Source organism: Chroicocephalus ridibundus, chromosome 2 (genome assembly GCF_963924245.1).
Source record: "Chroicocephalus ridibundus chromosome 2, bChrRid1.1, whole genome shotgun sequence".
In the NCBI taxonomy this organism is placed as follows: Eukaryota; Metazoa; Chordata; class Aves; order Charadriiformes; family Laridae; genus Chroicocephalus; species Chroicocephalus ridibundus.
In genome coordinates, this window is record NC_086285.1 from 141,851,519 (window position 1) to 141,867,128 (window position 15,610).

At 41.1% G+C, this 15,610-nt stretch overlaps 1 protein-coding gene across 1 annotated transcript in view; it reads left to right on the forward strand.

Moving 5' to 3' along the window:
• NECAB1 (N-terminal EF-hand calcium binding protein 1) overlaps nt 1–15,610 on the forward strand; it is a 71,231-nt gene that overhangs the window by 27,884 nt on the left and 27,737 nt on the right. Inside the window, exons 4-5 of the mRNA XM_063327172.1 lie at nt 6,971–6,996; nt 9,386–9,483. Coding sequence (XP_063183242.1) covers nt 6,971–6,996; nt 9,386–9,483 — 124 coding nt within the window. The remainder of the gene's footprint in view (nt 1–6,970; nt 6,997–9,385; nt 9,484–15,610) is intronic.

Sequence of the window (15,610 nt, forward strand, 5' to 3'; positions counted from 1 at the left end):
GACCTGGGGCACCAGCAACCTCCCAAAGGCAGGTATCCCATTAAGACTTTGTGTGTGGCACGAGTTAAACTGTTCACAAACCGGAGATGAGTTTGGTGAGGACCTGACAGTCTTGGCCACCTGCAGCTCTGAGCTTATGCTGGCCATTTGGGAGAGTCTGTCATGCTGGATGTAAGAATGGGACTTGGCACTATGGAGAGATGTCTACTTTTGCATGTGTATGTATCAGCAGGGTGTCTAAGGCTCCCTTATAGGCAATAAAGTCGCCTAAGAAGTAATACTGCTCACCCAGGCTTCAGCTGCATTGCCCAGGCATAAGGCCTTTAAGATACCCCCACCTGAAACACCAGCCCAAGGTGGACAGGATGGCACAGGAGAAGCAGCTGGGACATGAGTGGTGGGAGAAATGCCAGAGCATCCGAAACAACACTAGATGCCTGCGTTATATTCAATTACTCAGGCTCCTGCTAGCTGGCCCACTGAAAAAAAAAACTACTCCATTGAATACACTGGGGCTCATTTGCCAGGCAAGGGAGGTTGAATACCCTTGTACACATATGGTCATCTACATTTAGGACTCTGACCCCCAAAGTGAATCCACCTCCCTCCCACCTGCCCAGGTCTTCATTAGCAGAGCCCTAGTTCCTCCCTTGTGTCAAAACAGAAATGCTGAGACCATCTGCCCTAATAGTAAACTCCAAAAGGATGCCAATTCGATGTCTGAGAGCACGAGGTTGGTTAGCATTGCCCTTGTCATTGTGGGAACCCATCCGACTGCATCAGCCTGCAACCCAGTACTGTGCACTGAAACTAAACCAAAATGCATATTATATGGAACTACAGTGCTTCCTTCGAGACTCTGGTCGTAAAGCTAATAATGACAAACCCTCAGTAACGTGATAGTAGCCCAAGGATAGTAATTACCCATGTCTTGGATAGCTTGCTTTTGTTTCATTTGGAAGGCATATTTTAGTCTCATGCTATTGCTGATTTATCAGGGTTCAATACAAGTGCAGAGAAAAAAATAATTAACTTCTAAGTACAATGAGGAAAAAAAAATGATTTATTAAAACCAGAATGAGATACAGACAGGCTCTTTAATTAGGTGAACTGCAGGTGAATAAAAAGTGGGTTTTTTTTTTTCTAAAAATGAATTATTGAATGCAAAAAATTGTGTGAGGAAAATAATACATTGGGTTTTGACCATTTTTTGAAACTAGATCTTTTAGATTAAATAAGAATTTCAGGCACATGGTGCAGCACTGACATCAAAAAGGTGTGTTTGCTACTCCTTAAGAGAGATAATTGCAGCTATTGACTTTAACTGTCAGACTTTTCAAGACAAGGGCTACAGAAATCAGTTTGGAAATGCAGTACAGAGAAAAAGGCAAGATACTGGTCAGAATGAGCTGATTACAGTTTAGTATTTCATGATTGAACAAAACGAGTTCACTGTGAACAATCTACACAGTCTTGATGCTGATGGATCCTCTGATCAGCCAGACAAGCTGCAAATAGAGTTGCTTAGAAATTTTCCATATGAGTGGTTATTTTTAATGGGAAATTCAGCTTTCTGCAGAAAAAAATGAGAATCAGTCATACTGTGAAAGTCAAGTCATAATGAGTAGTTTCAACTGCATTGACCTAAATGGAGCTGACCTAGAATGTTTCATTTCAGTTCAGTTCTTCAGAAGATAACATTGGCTTCCTAGCAGTGAGCTCACTGCTTGATGGTAGATGTAGTTTGAGGGCCTAGACCCTTCCATCATTTGGGTTTCTCAGTGAACCACAGCAGTTTTGGCATCTCTATCAACACGTGCATTTCCAAGGAGTTCAATAAAGCAAAATAAACACTTTATTTTGTGTAACAATATATAATTTAATCTCAATTATTTTAAAAAATAATCACTTTGGGGCAAAACCAGAAGTTGAAACATTATCATGTTCTACAGGGTGCACACTCTGAAATTTGCTCCTTGTGGCACAAGAGCCACCACAACGGTACCTCCCATCTCCTTGTTTACGTTGGTGTGATTCAGACTCTGCTAAAAAAAATCATAGCTCTGCAGCCCTTGTACAGTTCTCTACAGATTTTAGCAAGCGCTGCAACTTTTAATAGTATTATTAAGACTCTTTTAGCAACACAGAGACTGTTATAGTTGGGATGATTAAGGGGCTAGCCAGATATGTAGTCATCGCATCCCTGTGAATCATTGTCTGATGCAAAGGGCTAGGTTGTGGGGTTTTTTATTTTTCAGATGAGTTGTTAGTCAGTAAAAAAACCCTTTATTGTCTCCTGTAGCCTCGCCACACGCAGAGCAGTAAGTGATGCTTCTGAAGTTGTCACTTGGCCCGGAGCTAAGCATCAGCAAAGTAGGCAATTATTTAGTGCAGCAAAATGTGGGACATTAAAACAACTGTGACCCCGCCGCCTGTACCAGAGCCCAGAAAGCCGAGCTGGCTGCTGCCTTCGAAAGACCAGAGGGTGCACAGTCCAGCCAGCCCTGGGCTTGAAAAGCCAGCGGCATCCTCAGGGCAGCGGGAAGTTTGGCTTCCCATGGACCAGCCCCAGGAGCTCTATCCCACTTTTTCCCCTTCTTCCTCCTCTCCTTTTTCTGGGGGAAGAGGCCAGCCCCTGGGCTTGTCCCAACTCCATATCCTACTGATGGCAAAAGGCAGTTTTGCCTCCACTGATAAGGAATCTTGAGCAAACCCAAGTGAAAAGGTCTTCATTGTTGCAAAGGAGCTGTGAAACAGAATATCCTTAAAATGGACGTGCACACGTAAGAACTCCTTTGCACAACACCCTCTGTAGTGTTGGAGCACTTACCTCATTTTGCTGACTAGAAGTGGGATGGTGTGCAGGCTTTCTTGTTGCAAAGAGCTTACAGCTTTTTGGCAGAGATTGTCCATGGATGATTAGTCAGTGACCCTTGCACAGTCTACGTAACGCTTAATCCCTTTCAGTCACAAATTATACGCCTCTACTTAACAATTGGAGATACCAGCCTCAGACTTTCCTCCCTAAAACCAAATTTAGCAAAGAGACGTGCAAATGGGACACAAAAAAGAGTTGGTTCAAGCCTCTGAAATAAATCCTTCTCATATCTGAGAATGAAGAGAGATTGAAGAAGAAAGCATTATCTTTCTCCAGCTATGATAGTCATGGCAATGAATTTCCCAAATTAAGTTAGTTGATGAAGTCTTTCATATAGTATTGGATTCTTCAATAAAATAACTGCTTTAGATGACAGAGTCTGTTCTTTATATATAATTCCTGTATGTCATTGCCTCTTCTTGTGGTCCAGGGAATATTCACGGACCTTCTGCTGGTACCTCTGCCTAGAGGTGCCTTTTGTCCCAGAGAATAGTATGTGTCAGGCCAGTGGATGGTGTTGTGGATCGGTGGAAAATATCTTTAACCTTCCCTCCTCCCTGGCTGGCCCCAGTCCACAGCTGACTGTGGGGGGCACAACTAGAGCGTGATGACAGCTGCTTCGCACTCCTACATTTTGGGCCACTTCCAGAGGTACCACAAGTAGGCACTTTTGCCACAGTTCATTCAAGTGAATTTGCTTATGTTTCTGTCACTGAGCAACAGGTATGAGCAACTTTGCAGTGATCAGGACTGCTCAGTGCAATATTCGTAATAGTTCTTTAACAACAGCTGATGGTACTAGGTAGGGAACACTTTAGACATGAAGTCAGACGTGTAAAAGGACTGCACTTAGTAGTCAGAAAGCAAATTGAGAGCAGAAGTTTAAAAAATAATCACACTGACATGACACGAACGCATTTTGCGGCACTCTGTGCTTCGGGTGCTTATCAGGAGTGGAGTGCTGGTGCCTGGATGTGAGTCATCAGCAAATATTGCAAATAACATGTTCAGCATTGCTAGATTATATGTTTAAGCAGAAGCATCCTTGTCAGATGTCCCCACCGACATGATGAACAGGTGCCCGCCTGTGTACTGAGTTGCAGAAACAGCCCTCTGGTGTGCACCTTACTCCTGCACAATTAAATACATTCCAAATTTCATTAATTGTTTCCATAGCAGGGAGCTCAAAATTGCTTGTATACAGAAAAAAGGATTTCTAGGTTTGTTCACAACTGTGTTTGAAGTAGCATGTTATTATTTCTGGAAGAATGAAATAATCAGTGACACAAAATTATAGTTCCCCTGCCTAGAACAGCATCCCCTTCAAATAGGATGCCCAGAACAATGGAGCCTCAGATGGTATTCATGATAGAGAAGGAAATACTGTGAGTATGCTAGACTGAAATCCATGCTCTTTATGTCATTTCTATGTTCTGTCACAGGCTTCCTGAAAGCTGCTGCACAAATCACTTTGCACAATAACTTTCTCATTATTCAAGTGCCCAATTCTAACTGAAAATGAATTCAGCACCTAAATACTTTTCCATTTTTACTCACAGTCCATTTGCGGTTGCATCACTTCTGTCAATAGGACTAAGAGTGATGTTCTGATGACAGCAGTGCTGAAAGCCTGTTATGGTTTGAGAAACCCATAACAACTTATTGTTGTTTAGACAATTACTCTATCACCCGATGACCCCTCCCCACCCGGGAAGGGGAATTGGGGAAAAACAAAGAAACATGAGGGTTGAAAAATAAATAGATTTAATAGGATAAGACTAAATAATTAACATTAATAATACTAAAGAACCAGTATGGTAGCCAATATAAAATATACAAGGATTATACTCAGCCCATTCTATCACAGGAAGCTGTGTACTCCCAGCAGGGGACAGCAAATGTCGGACACAGAGTGCCGCGGCTTTGGGAGGAAGGGCCCAAAGCACTGGGTCAAGAAGTCCTCTGGACCACCACCATCAAGGGAGAGAGCGCGCTACGCAGCAAACTTTCTAATTTATACCAATGTGACATTCACGGTATGAAATAATCCCATTGGCCAGCCTGGGTCAAGTGCCCGGGTCTGGCTCCTCCTCATCCCTGCACCTGGCAAGGCGTGAAAACACTGAGACCTTGAATCCCACATAGCCTAGCTGGCTATAAAGCAAATAGTTTCAGGAATTCAGACACTAGAGTATTCTAAAAGTGCAGTTTCCCCAAACATTAGAAGAGAAATTAGTCCTGTGTCACTCAAACCAGGACAAAACCTCTGAGCCGCTCCCTTACTCTATCACTACCACAATGCTGAGGATACTGCAGAACAAGGACCAGAAGAGATTTTGATATGAGATTTTAAAAGAGAGCATGAATTTGACTGGCTAACAATATGAAAGGCTGTTTTAAACACAGTTATCAAGCTGTACGTTAAAAAATGCAGAAATGCCTTTTACAAAGAGAAGGTATCAGGGCAGATGACGTGAAGGGGCAGAAAACGCAGGGACAATGAACAACAAACTCCTGTCATTTAACATCATCATATTCTGTCACTGCTTTTTGACTTGGACAATTTTCCAGCTTTCAGGGTTTCAGTTTGCATTCAAGGAGGGAACATCAGGACTGTTCCAAAAATGACTGCTGAACTGCAGAAGTGGTTGGTCTGATGATCGATGCCATAGTGATCTGTGGTGAACAGCCTTAAGGAGTTGCAGAGACTTTTTCCCGTCGCATAGTTTGTTGACCATTAGTTAAGTTTCTCAGCAGTTTCTCAGCATCAGCAGCGATTCTTACAGACTATAATTTTCATTATACCTGCCACCAAGGTCATTGGAAAAATCAGATGCAAGACCCATTTGCAGCCATCCAAACTGGCCCATTCAAATATAGATCAGGTCACCTTTCATTAATAAAAGTTGTGGGAAAAATCTCATCTACATCATCAATTAAAAGTATTCAGAAGTTTTTATAGCCCTGAGCATGCAAGTTTTTGACAACCAAGGATCCTGTGATTTCTGTCTCTCCCCCTTATGAAATAAAAGCCAGATGTATGGAAGTTAGAAGTGGTGAAAATGAATTCAAGATAATACTGTGTCATCATTTTATTAAAAGGTCAACAAGGAAGCCCATTAAAAAGATAAGTGAAAAAAATCCTAAGTGCAATCAGCCATTCAATATTCACCCTTCAGCAACATTCAAAAGCCATTCATGCTTTTAAGTTTCTTTAATAATTAGTTTCTTCTCCTCCTTGGAAGAAAGTCAATATGCTAACTTTCAGAATTGAGCGGTAGGTGAAATGGTTTATCTTTTGCCTATTAAAGCCTCAGAGAGAAAATATTGCCTAAGAGTTGATCAAGATGAAATCTGTTTGAAATGAACAGTTTTGTATTGTATGGAAACTTGCAAACCTTTATGTATTTATATAATGTTGGCGTGGGAATATGGCAATGCAACTATTCTTTTCATGTCACTAATTTGACTGAAGTTAGTACTGGTGAAACTGTTTGCATGGCCAGGACAAGTTAGAAATTATGCGTGCTGATGGGCTATGTCTGGTTTTATCCTCCTGCTGTACTGTCTCTCCTGTGGAGCACTACTGCAGATTGCAAACAGGAGAAATGCATTGGGTTTTCCCCTCATTTAGCATGGAGAGCTGAGGTCTCCGGGACACACTACCCAGCATGGCAGCCACAGAAGAGGAATGCAGGCAGAAAGGTGGGAAAAAAAACAGTTTCTGGTGTTTAGATGGATTTCTGCCAGCACTGGGACCAAGCATGTAAAGCCTGAGGATCAGTGCTCTGCACCATGATGCACAAAGGCTAGGTGAGGAACTTCAAAGGGGGTTGTTGGTGAGAAGATGATTCGGAAGGGTGCCTGCAGCCAGCTACAGCCTTCCACTTCAAAGAAGCAGCCAAAGGCTCTTGTCCCTAAGGCAGCAGAGCAAGGGCCAGGCCCTCACATCTGCTACAGACCGGGCAGGGAGGCTTCATATGCCAGTCAGGCTTCATATCCCAGTCAGGCTAATCTTTGATTCCTACTATTTACCAATCCAACAGAAAACACTGCTAAGCTCACTAACCTTCTATCCTCTTATCTTTCCAGCAATCTTGACACAGAAGAGCTCTGCGGTAAGTTCCTTTTTTTAGGCAAGAACATAATCCATGCCTGCAGCTGCCCTGGGCAAGTGAACATACCATGTGACATGACATGACTTTTTTTCCTGTTTAATCTTCATAGCTCAAACAGAAAATAATTTCCATTGAAAGAACTCCTGGGAGAATGCAGATGGCTTATAATCTTTCCAGACTCTTGTCATCCATTACATGCAGAAATTACTTTGAAAATGTTTTTCCTAATCCATACTTCACATTCTCTGAGCTTCAAGTGCTGTTCTGATGTAAAGATAGATAACTTTTATCTCCTTTACCTTTCATATGAGATATTTTTTTTCTAGCTAGTTCATCACTTTCAAGGCTGTGAGTCTTTTAACAATTTTGAAAAGTATCCCACTGGAGGAAAAAGTTCATTACTTTGCTCTAACTTGATCCAGTAAGAACAGAAGTTTGACAAGTTCTGTCATCCTTCATCACAAAAAAAACCAACCTCCCACAAGACCTAAAGTTTGGCCCAGTTACCCATTTCCATGCCTTGTTCTGAGCTGTGAGTCATTTCCCCAAAACCCTGTTTGCTCTCCAGCTGGCCTTACAGCACCTGATTCAGGAATGCTGCTTGCAGCAGAAAACAATTCACAGAAAAATTCTGCAACTCTTTCCCCAAAGCATCAAAAAAAAAAAATAGCTACACTTGACAAAACCAGCCTATTTCTGAGAGAAATATAGTAGCCTGATAAATTTCCCAATGGTCAACAATGTCAAAGACCTTTAACAGCTGAAAATACTGCCAAGTTGAACACCAGCACACTTACTCACCCACAGGCAGCTCCACCCCATAGCTCAAGAACCCACTAAGAGGCACCACAGCCCGTGGCTTATAAGTGCATGACAAGAGACTCAGATGAAGTGAATTGGGCTGTGACGACTTCTGCTGGTTGAGAATCTGGCCAAAATTATATAAACCTGCCCAAGGAAGACAGGGGATTTTGTTCTACAAGGGATTTTGTGCTGTTGATGTTGCACTGGGGGCTTGTAGGTTTGCTTCACGCCTGAGCCCAGTGGCTGCCTCAGAGGGGCTCTGTTTGCTGGCTGTTTTGATTAAATATGGGCTGTTTTATCTGCCTTTTAAATCTTTCATGGGTTGCTGCTAGGGTGGTTCTCATCTGTGAATCTGGTACTGAGTTTACTCGACACATGTTTAAGCTATTGATTATACAGCTTTTTCTGACTTGCCTGAGTTCTCCTTGGAAACGATGCTTCACTTCCAGGATACTAATTCACAATTTGTTTTCATTCTAAATCATTTCATTCAGCCTCTCAGCAATACCAAGTTATGTCGCAGCGCTCCCGAGACCTTATGCTCTCGCGACTCCCCTGAGAAGCTCACGCTGACCTCCTCAAAGCCTCAAAGCATTGCTATTTATTATTTCAAAAAGCTCCTGTCTAATCTTGTTCTTCCTGTCTGCCATTTAGGTGTTGTTTTTTCACGTTCTTCCACCTGAGCTGATGTCTAAATGCCTTGTCTAACACAGTCTCTAGCTTTAACATAATTGTCTGTCTCTTTTTTTCCCACACTTTCCCCTTCCTGTGCCTCCCTCTGTTGTATTTCGCCCCATCGACAAAATGGGAACTCAGGTCGTGATTTCCCAGGTTTGCCTCCAACTCTTGCCGTAATCCCTCTGATTGAATTATGCCCCCTGGTTTTACATCAGCTCTTTCCATTAAAGCATCCTTTGCTTTAAGCAGCTATGCAAGGACATCCTGCAACTTATGTTATTGCCATGATTTTTGCTAACAGTATCTTGCATACATCATACTTGTTGAAAATATAATCACGGTGCCTGGGACTAGAAGCTTACCTGGGGAATTCACGGTCTCTTCATCTCAGAGCAAAACAGCTGGTCTCAGCTGACCCTGACTCGCAACAGCCCCCACTTGATCTTACCTCCTCTAAGCGCTTTACCAGAATTATTCATTTTTGTATCAATGTAATCAGATTTAGTACATACACATGAAAACTGTGTTTCCTACTGGTAACTGTAAAATAGACTATTGGACAGAAAATCCAGTTTAGAAAGATAATGTAGATATTTTGAAATTATGTCTGTTTCAGCTCTCAAACTGATATTTAAAATTTTTGTCAGTTTGACAACTCATTTGTTAAAAAAAATGTTTTGAAACAGTGATTTTGAGATTTTAAGTACTCCAGGAATGATTTTGAGGGAAATTAAACAAAATTTAAAAATAAGTTCACCCATGTCATTGTAACTCTTGTTCATGTTATATATTTATATAATTAATAATAGTGTAGCTGAATTCAAATTTGATAAAATTGATATTTAATGAAATAGTGATTTTTTTTTCAGGTCATGAATAGGTGACATGGGTTTTCTTCTTCTTTTAGAATATTTTTCTCAGCACTTAGGAGAGTATGAAAATGTTCTATCTGTCTTGGAAGACTTAAACATAACCATACTGAAGGCAATGGACAAAACAAAGAAAGTAAGTAAAAATCGTGACATTTTCTTTACATTGTATATTTTGTTTATTTGAACATGTAGCCAGTATTTTTCTTATCTAGATAAAGTTACTAATTTGTATTTAGATTCTTCCACATATATATGTTTGTAGCAAAAGTCCAGTAGGAAAAGGTTGAGTATCAAAGCCGTAGAGCTCTGTCTGCAAAGTATTACAGTTTGGATATAACCAAAATTGTCTTTGCGAATGATCTGAAGGATGGTTCTTCATATTGTCATCCCAAGAGAGAGTTCCACGTCCCGTGCCAAATGTGGGTAAGTTTTATCAGCATATCAACATTTGAAATTAGTCTGAATTTGAAAAAAATAATCCAAGGTTTTTTTTAAGTAGAAAACATGTTAGTAAAAGATGCTAACGACTTAAACTATATTGACAACTATCATTAAATTAGGCGAGAGTCATCTGGAGACATACTGAAGAGTTGTATTTATGTTACTGTTAAATTTAGATTCCAGGATAGTTTGAAAAGATTTAAAAGGGCTGTAATATCTCTCCCCATGTTCCCTGAAGCTGAACCCCAGTACTTTTATGATTATAAAAACTGTAGGCAGCATCTGTGTGTCCCAACTACTTAGTCCCAAAATATAACTGGCCAATGAAAATCACTTGAAGGTATTTCTGATAGTAAACAACAGAAGACATATAAATGTGGGTTGAATGAAACATCCTGACAAAGAACAAGATTTCCATTTCAGGCATTTTAAACAAAAGCAACGCTCACAGAGTCAACAAGGAGGAGGTGTTAGGGCTGTTGCTCACCAGCACAGCAAGTAAGCATTCACCCCAGAGGGAGGAGATGTTTCTCAGGAGGAGAAGCTCGGTTTCTCCATCCATCCATCCATCTGACAAGGGATGTAGCTGTGCTGCAGGACATGACAGGTGGCCAATTCACTCGGCACTCAACTCATTATGGTCATACCTGCTCGTATGTTCAGACCTGCTCATTCATACCGCACCCCAGCTCAATGTCTGATCAAAACTGCATCAAGACACTGGGTAGTATGCTCCTTTTCCCTGACCGAACAGTTAAATATTTCTGTGCAAGGTGGAACAGCTTCAAAAGGTGAGGGAAAGCACAAATCAGGGAAGAAAGTGAACCTAGATCCTCCAAACGCAACCCCAGGCCCACACCACAAGGGTATTCACTGGAAGGCGAGCAGTCAACAATAGAAATTGCAGCCAAAAATTTCCAGTAAGATCCCATGAAAGGGAAAAAAACTTGATTTTTTCAGTCAGTCAATGGGGAGAAATCTGTGCTTCTCAAACGAAGCTGTTATCTTTGGCATTCAGGTGCTTGCAAGAGTGCAGTACTCATACATTTTACATGAACTGCCAAAATAAAAACCTGAAAGTGTAGCTTATTTATTTAGAGCTCGAGCCAGTAAACTGAATGTCTCTCTGTTCGTGCTGTGCGTCTTCCACTCCTAATGAAGTGAACGTACACTGACTCACTGCCTCATTGGGCTGGACACTGAAAACCAACAGCTTAGTTTATTCTAGCTATGCATAATTAAAAAAAAATTACCTATGTGTATAAACTACTGCTAAAGGTCAGGACACGTCATCTGATACCTACTGGAAGTAAATAGAACACAGCATTTAAGAATTCAGAAGTTAATTACAGAGGAGGAGGCCCAGTAGACTAATCAGACTTGTAAGAAGTAAGCGTTGGCCTGACTAGAAAATGGATAAGAAAATCTGAAATAAGTGTTTCATTTGTCTGCCTGAAGTACCCATCTGGAAAAAAAAAAAATCAAATAAACCAAAAAACCCAACACTATTTCTTTAAATTTTATTTTCCTGACTGAAGATTCAAGCTTAATGGGTTTTCCGTCTTGCAGGAATATCCCAATTGACTATTTGTTAGACATGGTAGAACTAGAACGAGGCTAACACTGGAAAAAATAGTTTTAATTCCAGTTAGTAGACACAGTGTGTAAACACAGTCAAACAAAAAATGTGTCCTCAAATATTCTAACATAGAGCTTTCTACTACAAATATGCCCAGCAACGATGGCTTTGTATGGAAATTAAATTCACAATTTAAATTTGGGATTATTGGCAAGAGGAACTCAGTTCTCAGGAAACAGGTTATGTGACCTGACTACCTGATAAATCATTGGAGCGCAAATAATAAAATTTCCATCTTAATTAGTCCACGCTTTTATTGAAGTCTAAAATCTGGAACATATCCACCTAAGATCAGAGCTGGAGGTGCAGCAAAAGCTAGTTAACATATTGACATAGCATGTATAAATGGTGTTCATTGCCAGGGACGCACACAAAATGTGATGTAGCTCATAGCCCAAGCTGACTCCCCAGCTCAAACAAGCAGATGCTCAGAAAAGGGTGGTTTGGTTATGAGTGGCCATTGGCATGTATGCAGAGCAAGGCTTGGCTTTCCCCTCCTAGTACAGACTAAAACTGTGTCATTGCTCTGCCATTGCAGCAATCTAGTCCCTTGAATAGTCACTGGGTAATGGGAGCATTTATTACTATCTTCCAAGCCATCATATATAGGAAAAAAGCTCAGAATTGGAGATCTACACTTTGACACCTACAAAGACATGGTGTATTCCAATGATTAGGACCAAATTTCCAAGGACCGAATTCTCCTATTAAAAAGCAAAAGTAAAAACTGCTGAGACTGAACCTGAACTCTGCTCTGCAGAGCATTGGGCTGATTACGGACCCAGTCCTCAGGGCTGCTGTGAGCTTTCCGTCCCCTCCGACTTTTTGTGGATTTGAAAAAGCTTAGCACCTCTTATCGATGTCTGATAAACTTTCCCAGAGTGCATGCCACTTCAGATAGGCAGCTCATTCAGTCTTAGGTATTTAGGGGGAAAAAAGAGAAACTTGGTACTTCATTCATTTTATTTATCCACTTTAGAGTCAGATAAACAGTCACCACTCAGTCCTTCCTATAGAAAATTCCTGCTTTCATACCAGTTTATGTTGCCGTACTTTGCATGAGAGGCAGCTGTGGAGTTGGAACCCTCGACAAATTGTTCAGCTTCAGTTTCCAAGGAAAACCCAGAGAATGAAGATGGATCAGTCTTCAACAAAAAGCTGAACAGTGGATCAACATGTCTGAAAAATCTAAAATCCTAATCTATAAAGCCTAGTTATTCCAGATATAAACATAACTAGCAATTAAAACCCCCTAAAATGTAGTGTTTAATATAGTTTTCTTTACTTTTTGGCATATGTTAATCTAAGTTTGGTAACACCAAAGTGTGTGGCCTTACTTGACTCATATCCATAAATCTAGTACGCAAGTGTGCACCAAGTAGCTTCTGCACATGATTTGACTCTTCATGTTGCCTTGTTTGGTTTTTTTTTTTTTGAAAATCACAAACATTAATGAACAAATACCTTAGATTTTGTTTACAAATATTCCCAACTTGTTCAGCCTTTAGTCAGAAAGGTCTATCGCTAAGAGCAACCTGAGTTTGGCTTGGGTACGGACTCCTGGGTTTAAATCTGGATGAACCAAATTGTCCTCATCACTCCAACGTATTTCCATGTGTAGGTATTTTTAACCCAACAGATTAGCAGATAACTGACTCCCGCAAGGTAATGACAGGATAATTTCTGTGTATTTTATTTCCCTCTGTGGTTTGAAAGCACAGCTTTCCTGAACTAAGCTTTTCTCCAGTCTTCCAGTCGCGTGCTATCTGAAATCAAAGATATCAAGTCATCTAGAGGACATAACATTCCAGTCTTTCAGCACTTTCAGGACACTTTGAAACCAGACTTCCTTTCACCGTCCTAGGGTCAGATCGCTCCAGCCTGGTGGTCTCCTTCAAACAATTAGGGGTTTTCCCAAGTCTGGACGCCGTACGATGAGCGTGAGGGGAACAAAATCCCAATTGCAGACTCTTTTACTAAGGTAAACTTACAGGGCAGCATGTCAGATGAGAAGACAGGAAGCCCTCGTGGGTGTAGGAATGGTTCATGCTCTGTTGCTTGGTGGGAAGGTGCAAAGCTAAAAATGCAGAGAAATAGACATAGAAAGGAACATCTTTCAGCAGGGAAAAGACTGAGTTGCATTTGCAACGAACATACATTTAATACAAAAAACATCCTACCAGAGGATGCTGGGGCATCTCCTTTGGTTTTGTTTTTTTGTTTTGGTGCTGGTCTCTTGTGTTTTATTTATCCTTATGCAAGGAAGGGAAATGTATATCTGAGGATTTTTAGAGGGACTTGTGGCATTTGATCATTTGTCTCCTTAGGGTGGAGAGTCTGCATGAGTTGCTTACGCAGGAGTGGTTAGGAAGGATTATTCATTGGTGACAGTCGTTTTTCTTGTACCTGCCAGGTTGTTATTTTCCTGATCAAAGTACAAGCTGGGATAGTTCTGTTTATGTTGTTTCTTCTTCATCTCATATATGGGAAACATTAAAAATTAAAGTCAGCAAACCTTTACAAAAGCATTGGAAGGCTTGTTCCTTTAAGCCTTTTTTTTTTCCCGACATCTTTTATAACAAAACACAGAAGCATATTTAATTAGAATATTTAATCTTAACCTTTTTATTACCCAAATAACCATAACACTTTCAGCAAGCTGCATTTTTATTCCAATCCATAGCTTCCAGTCACATACAAATACAATGAAGAGAAGCTTTGCAACCCACAGCACAGAAAATAATATCTGCCACTGAGTAATGATGTAGGTAGATAAAAATAGGCCAATTTTTTTTTTTAAGATGCTTGACATCTGGATTATATCGACTTGTGAATACTGAAAATCAAAAACTGGCAGGCCAAAGAACGTGTCTCCCTTAAGTTATCAAGCCATAAAATTGTTGCTATTTGTCAGCTATTCAGTAAAAACAAGCTTTGCTCTATCTTTTTTATTTCTGGTATTGCTATAGTTTATTGCAAATGCAACCTGCTGGTGGTGATGAACTATTCTGTACTCAGTAAATTAGCCCATTTAATCACCAAAAGTGTAATTTTCATATGAAATGGAATTGACTATATAGAAGTGTTCATGAGTTCACACATAGGCACCTAGTGGTATTTTAGAAAACCTGGGTTGTTCAAGGGTGTCGAAGATATCTGCACAGGCCTGACAAAGAGCATACAGGACTTCTGGGAGACCTGTGGGCAAAAGGAGACATCCTTCTTGGTCAGCAGCTGGAAACCAGGTGGGTTTGGCACCAAACTCTAGTTAGGGTACTTTAAGAACTTGGAGGTTTCCAAAGGATTTTTCCCAAGGAACTGTCTCATAGAGGAAAAGCTGACAATGGCTTACCCTGATCCAACAGTGCCTTTTATCAAAGTCGTAACACCCATTTGAAGTTCACTTTTTTTTCACCAGCTGAGGCACATGCCCCTCCTCTCCTGCCTCCCTCTTTCCCATTTGCCAACAGCATGGGGTCATTTTCCAGCCAGGACGTATCCCCATTTTCCAGCCAGGACTGCTGGCACCCGCACAGTGCAGGCTGGCAGCAGAGGCCTGGGGGGAAGAAGGGACCATTGCAGATTATTTTAAAGACCGTGCTCCCCAGGGCAGTTTGTGCTGCAGTGTTGGTGAAAGTCTAACCACAGCTGGCTGGTGGCCAAGCGACTGTGCCAAGGGGATTTCAGGATGGGACTTGCTTCCTGCTCCATGATTTCCGTGGCTGTTGGCTTGAGCGTCACCTAATGCGTTAGTCTATCATAGAGCTGATGATGGTCTTGGTGCGCAGTGTACCAGCTCTTAACTTACTGGCGTAACTACCAAAATTCAGGCTTTTTGCATCGATACATTGGTGAAAGGGTGGGAACTGGGAATCACTGCGAACAACTGATCCCGGCAGAGATGCTTCCTCAGGAGAGTGGCACTAAGTGCCCACGTAGTTGTTTCTTTTTTCCTTGCAAATGGAGGCCACCCTATGAGCTGTCTCAAAAGTGACTTAAAAAAAAGAAAAAAGGCAAACTGAAATGGGCTTTTATGGTTAACAGTGCTAAGAAGATGAAACTTTGATCCAGTGAATGAGAGTGGAGCTGGACCCTATAAACTTTATATCTGAAGCACAAATCCAATAACTATAATGCAGCAGCAGCCTCTTGGATGGACTTGAGTAGGGCTTTTGTACAG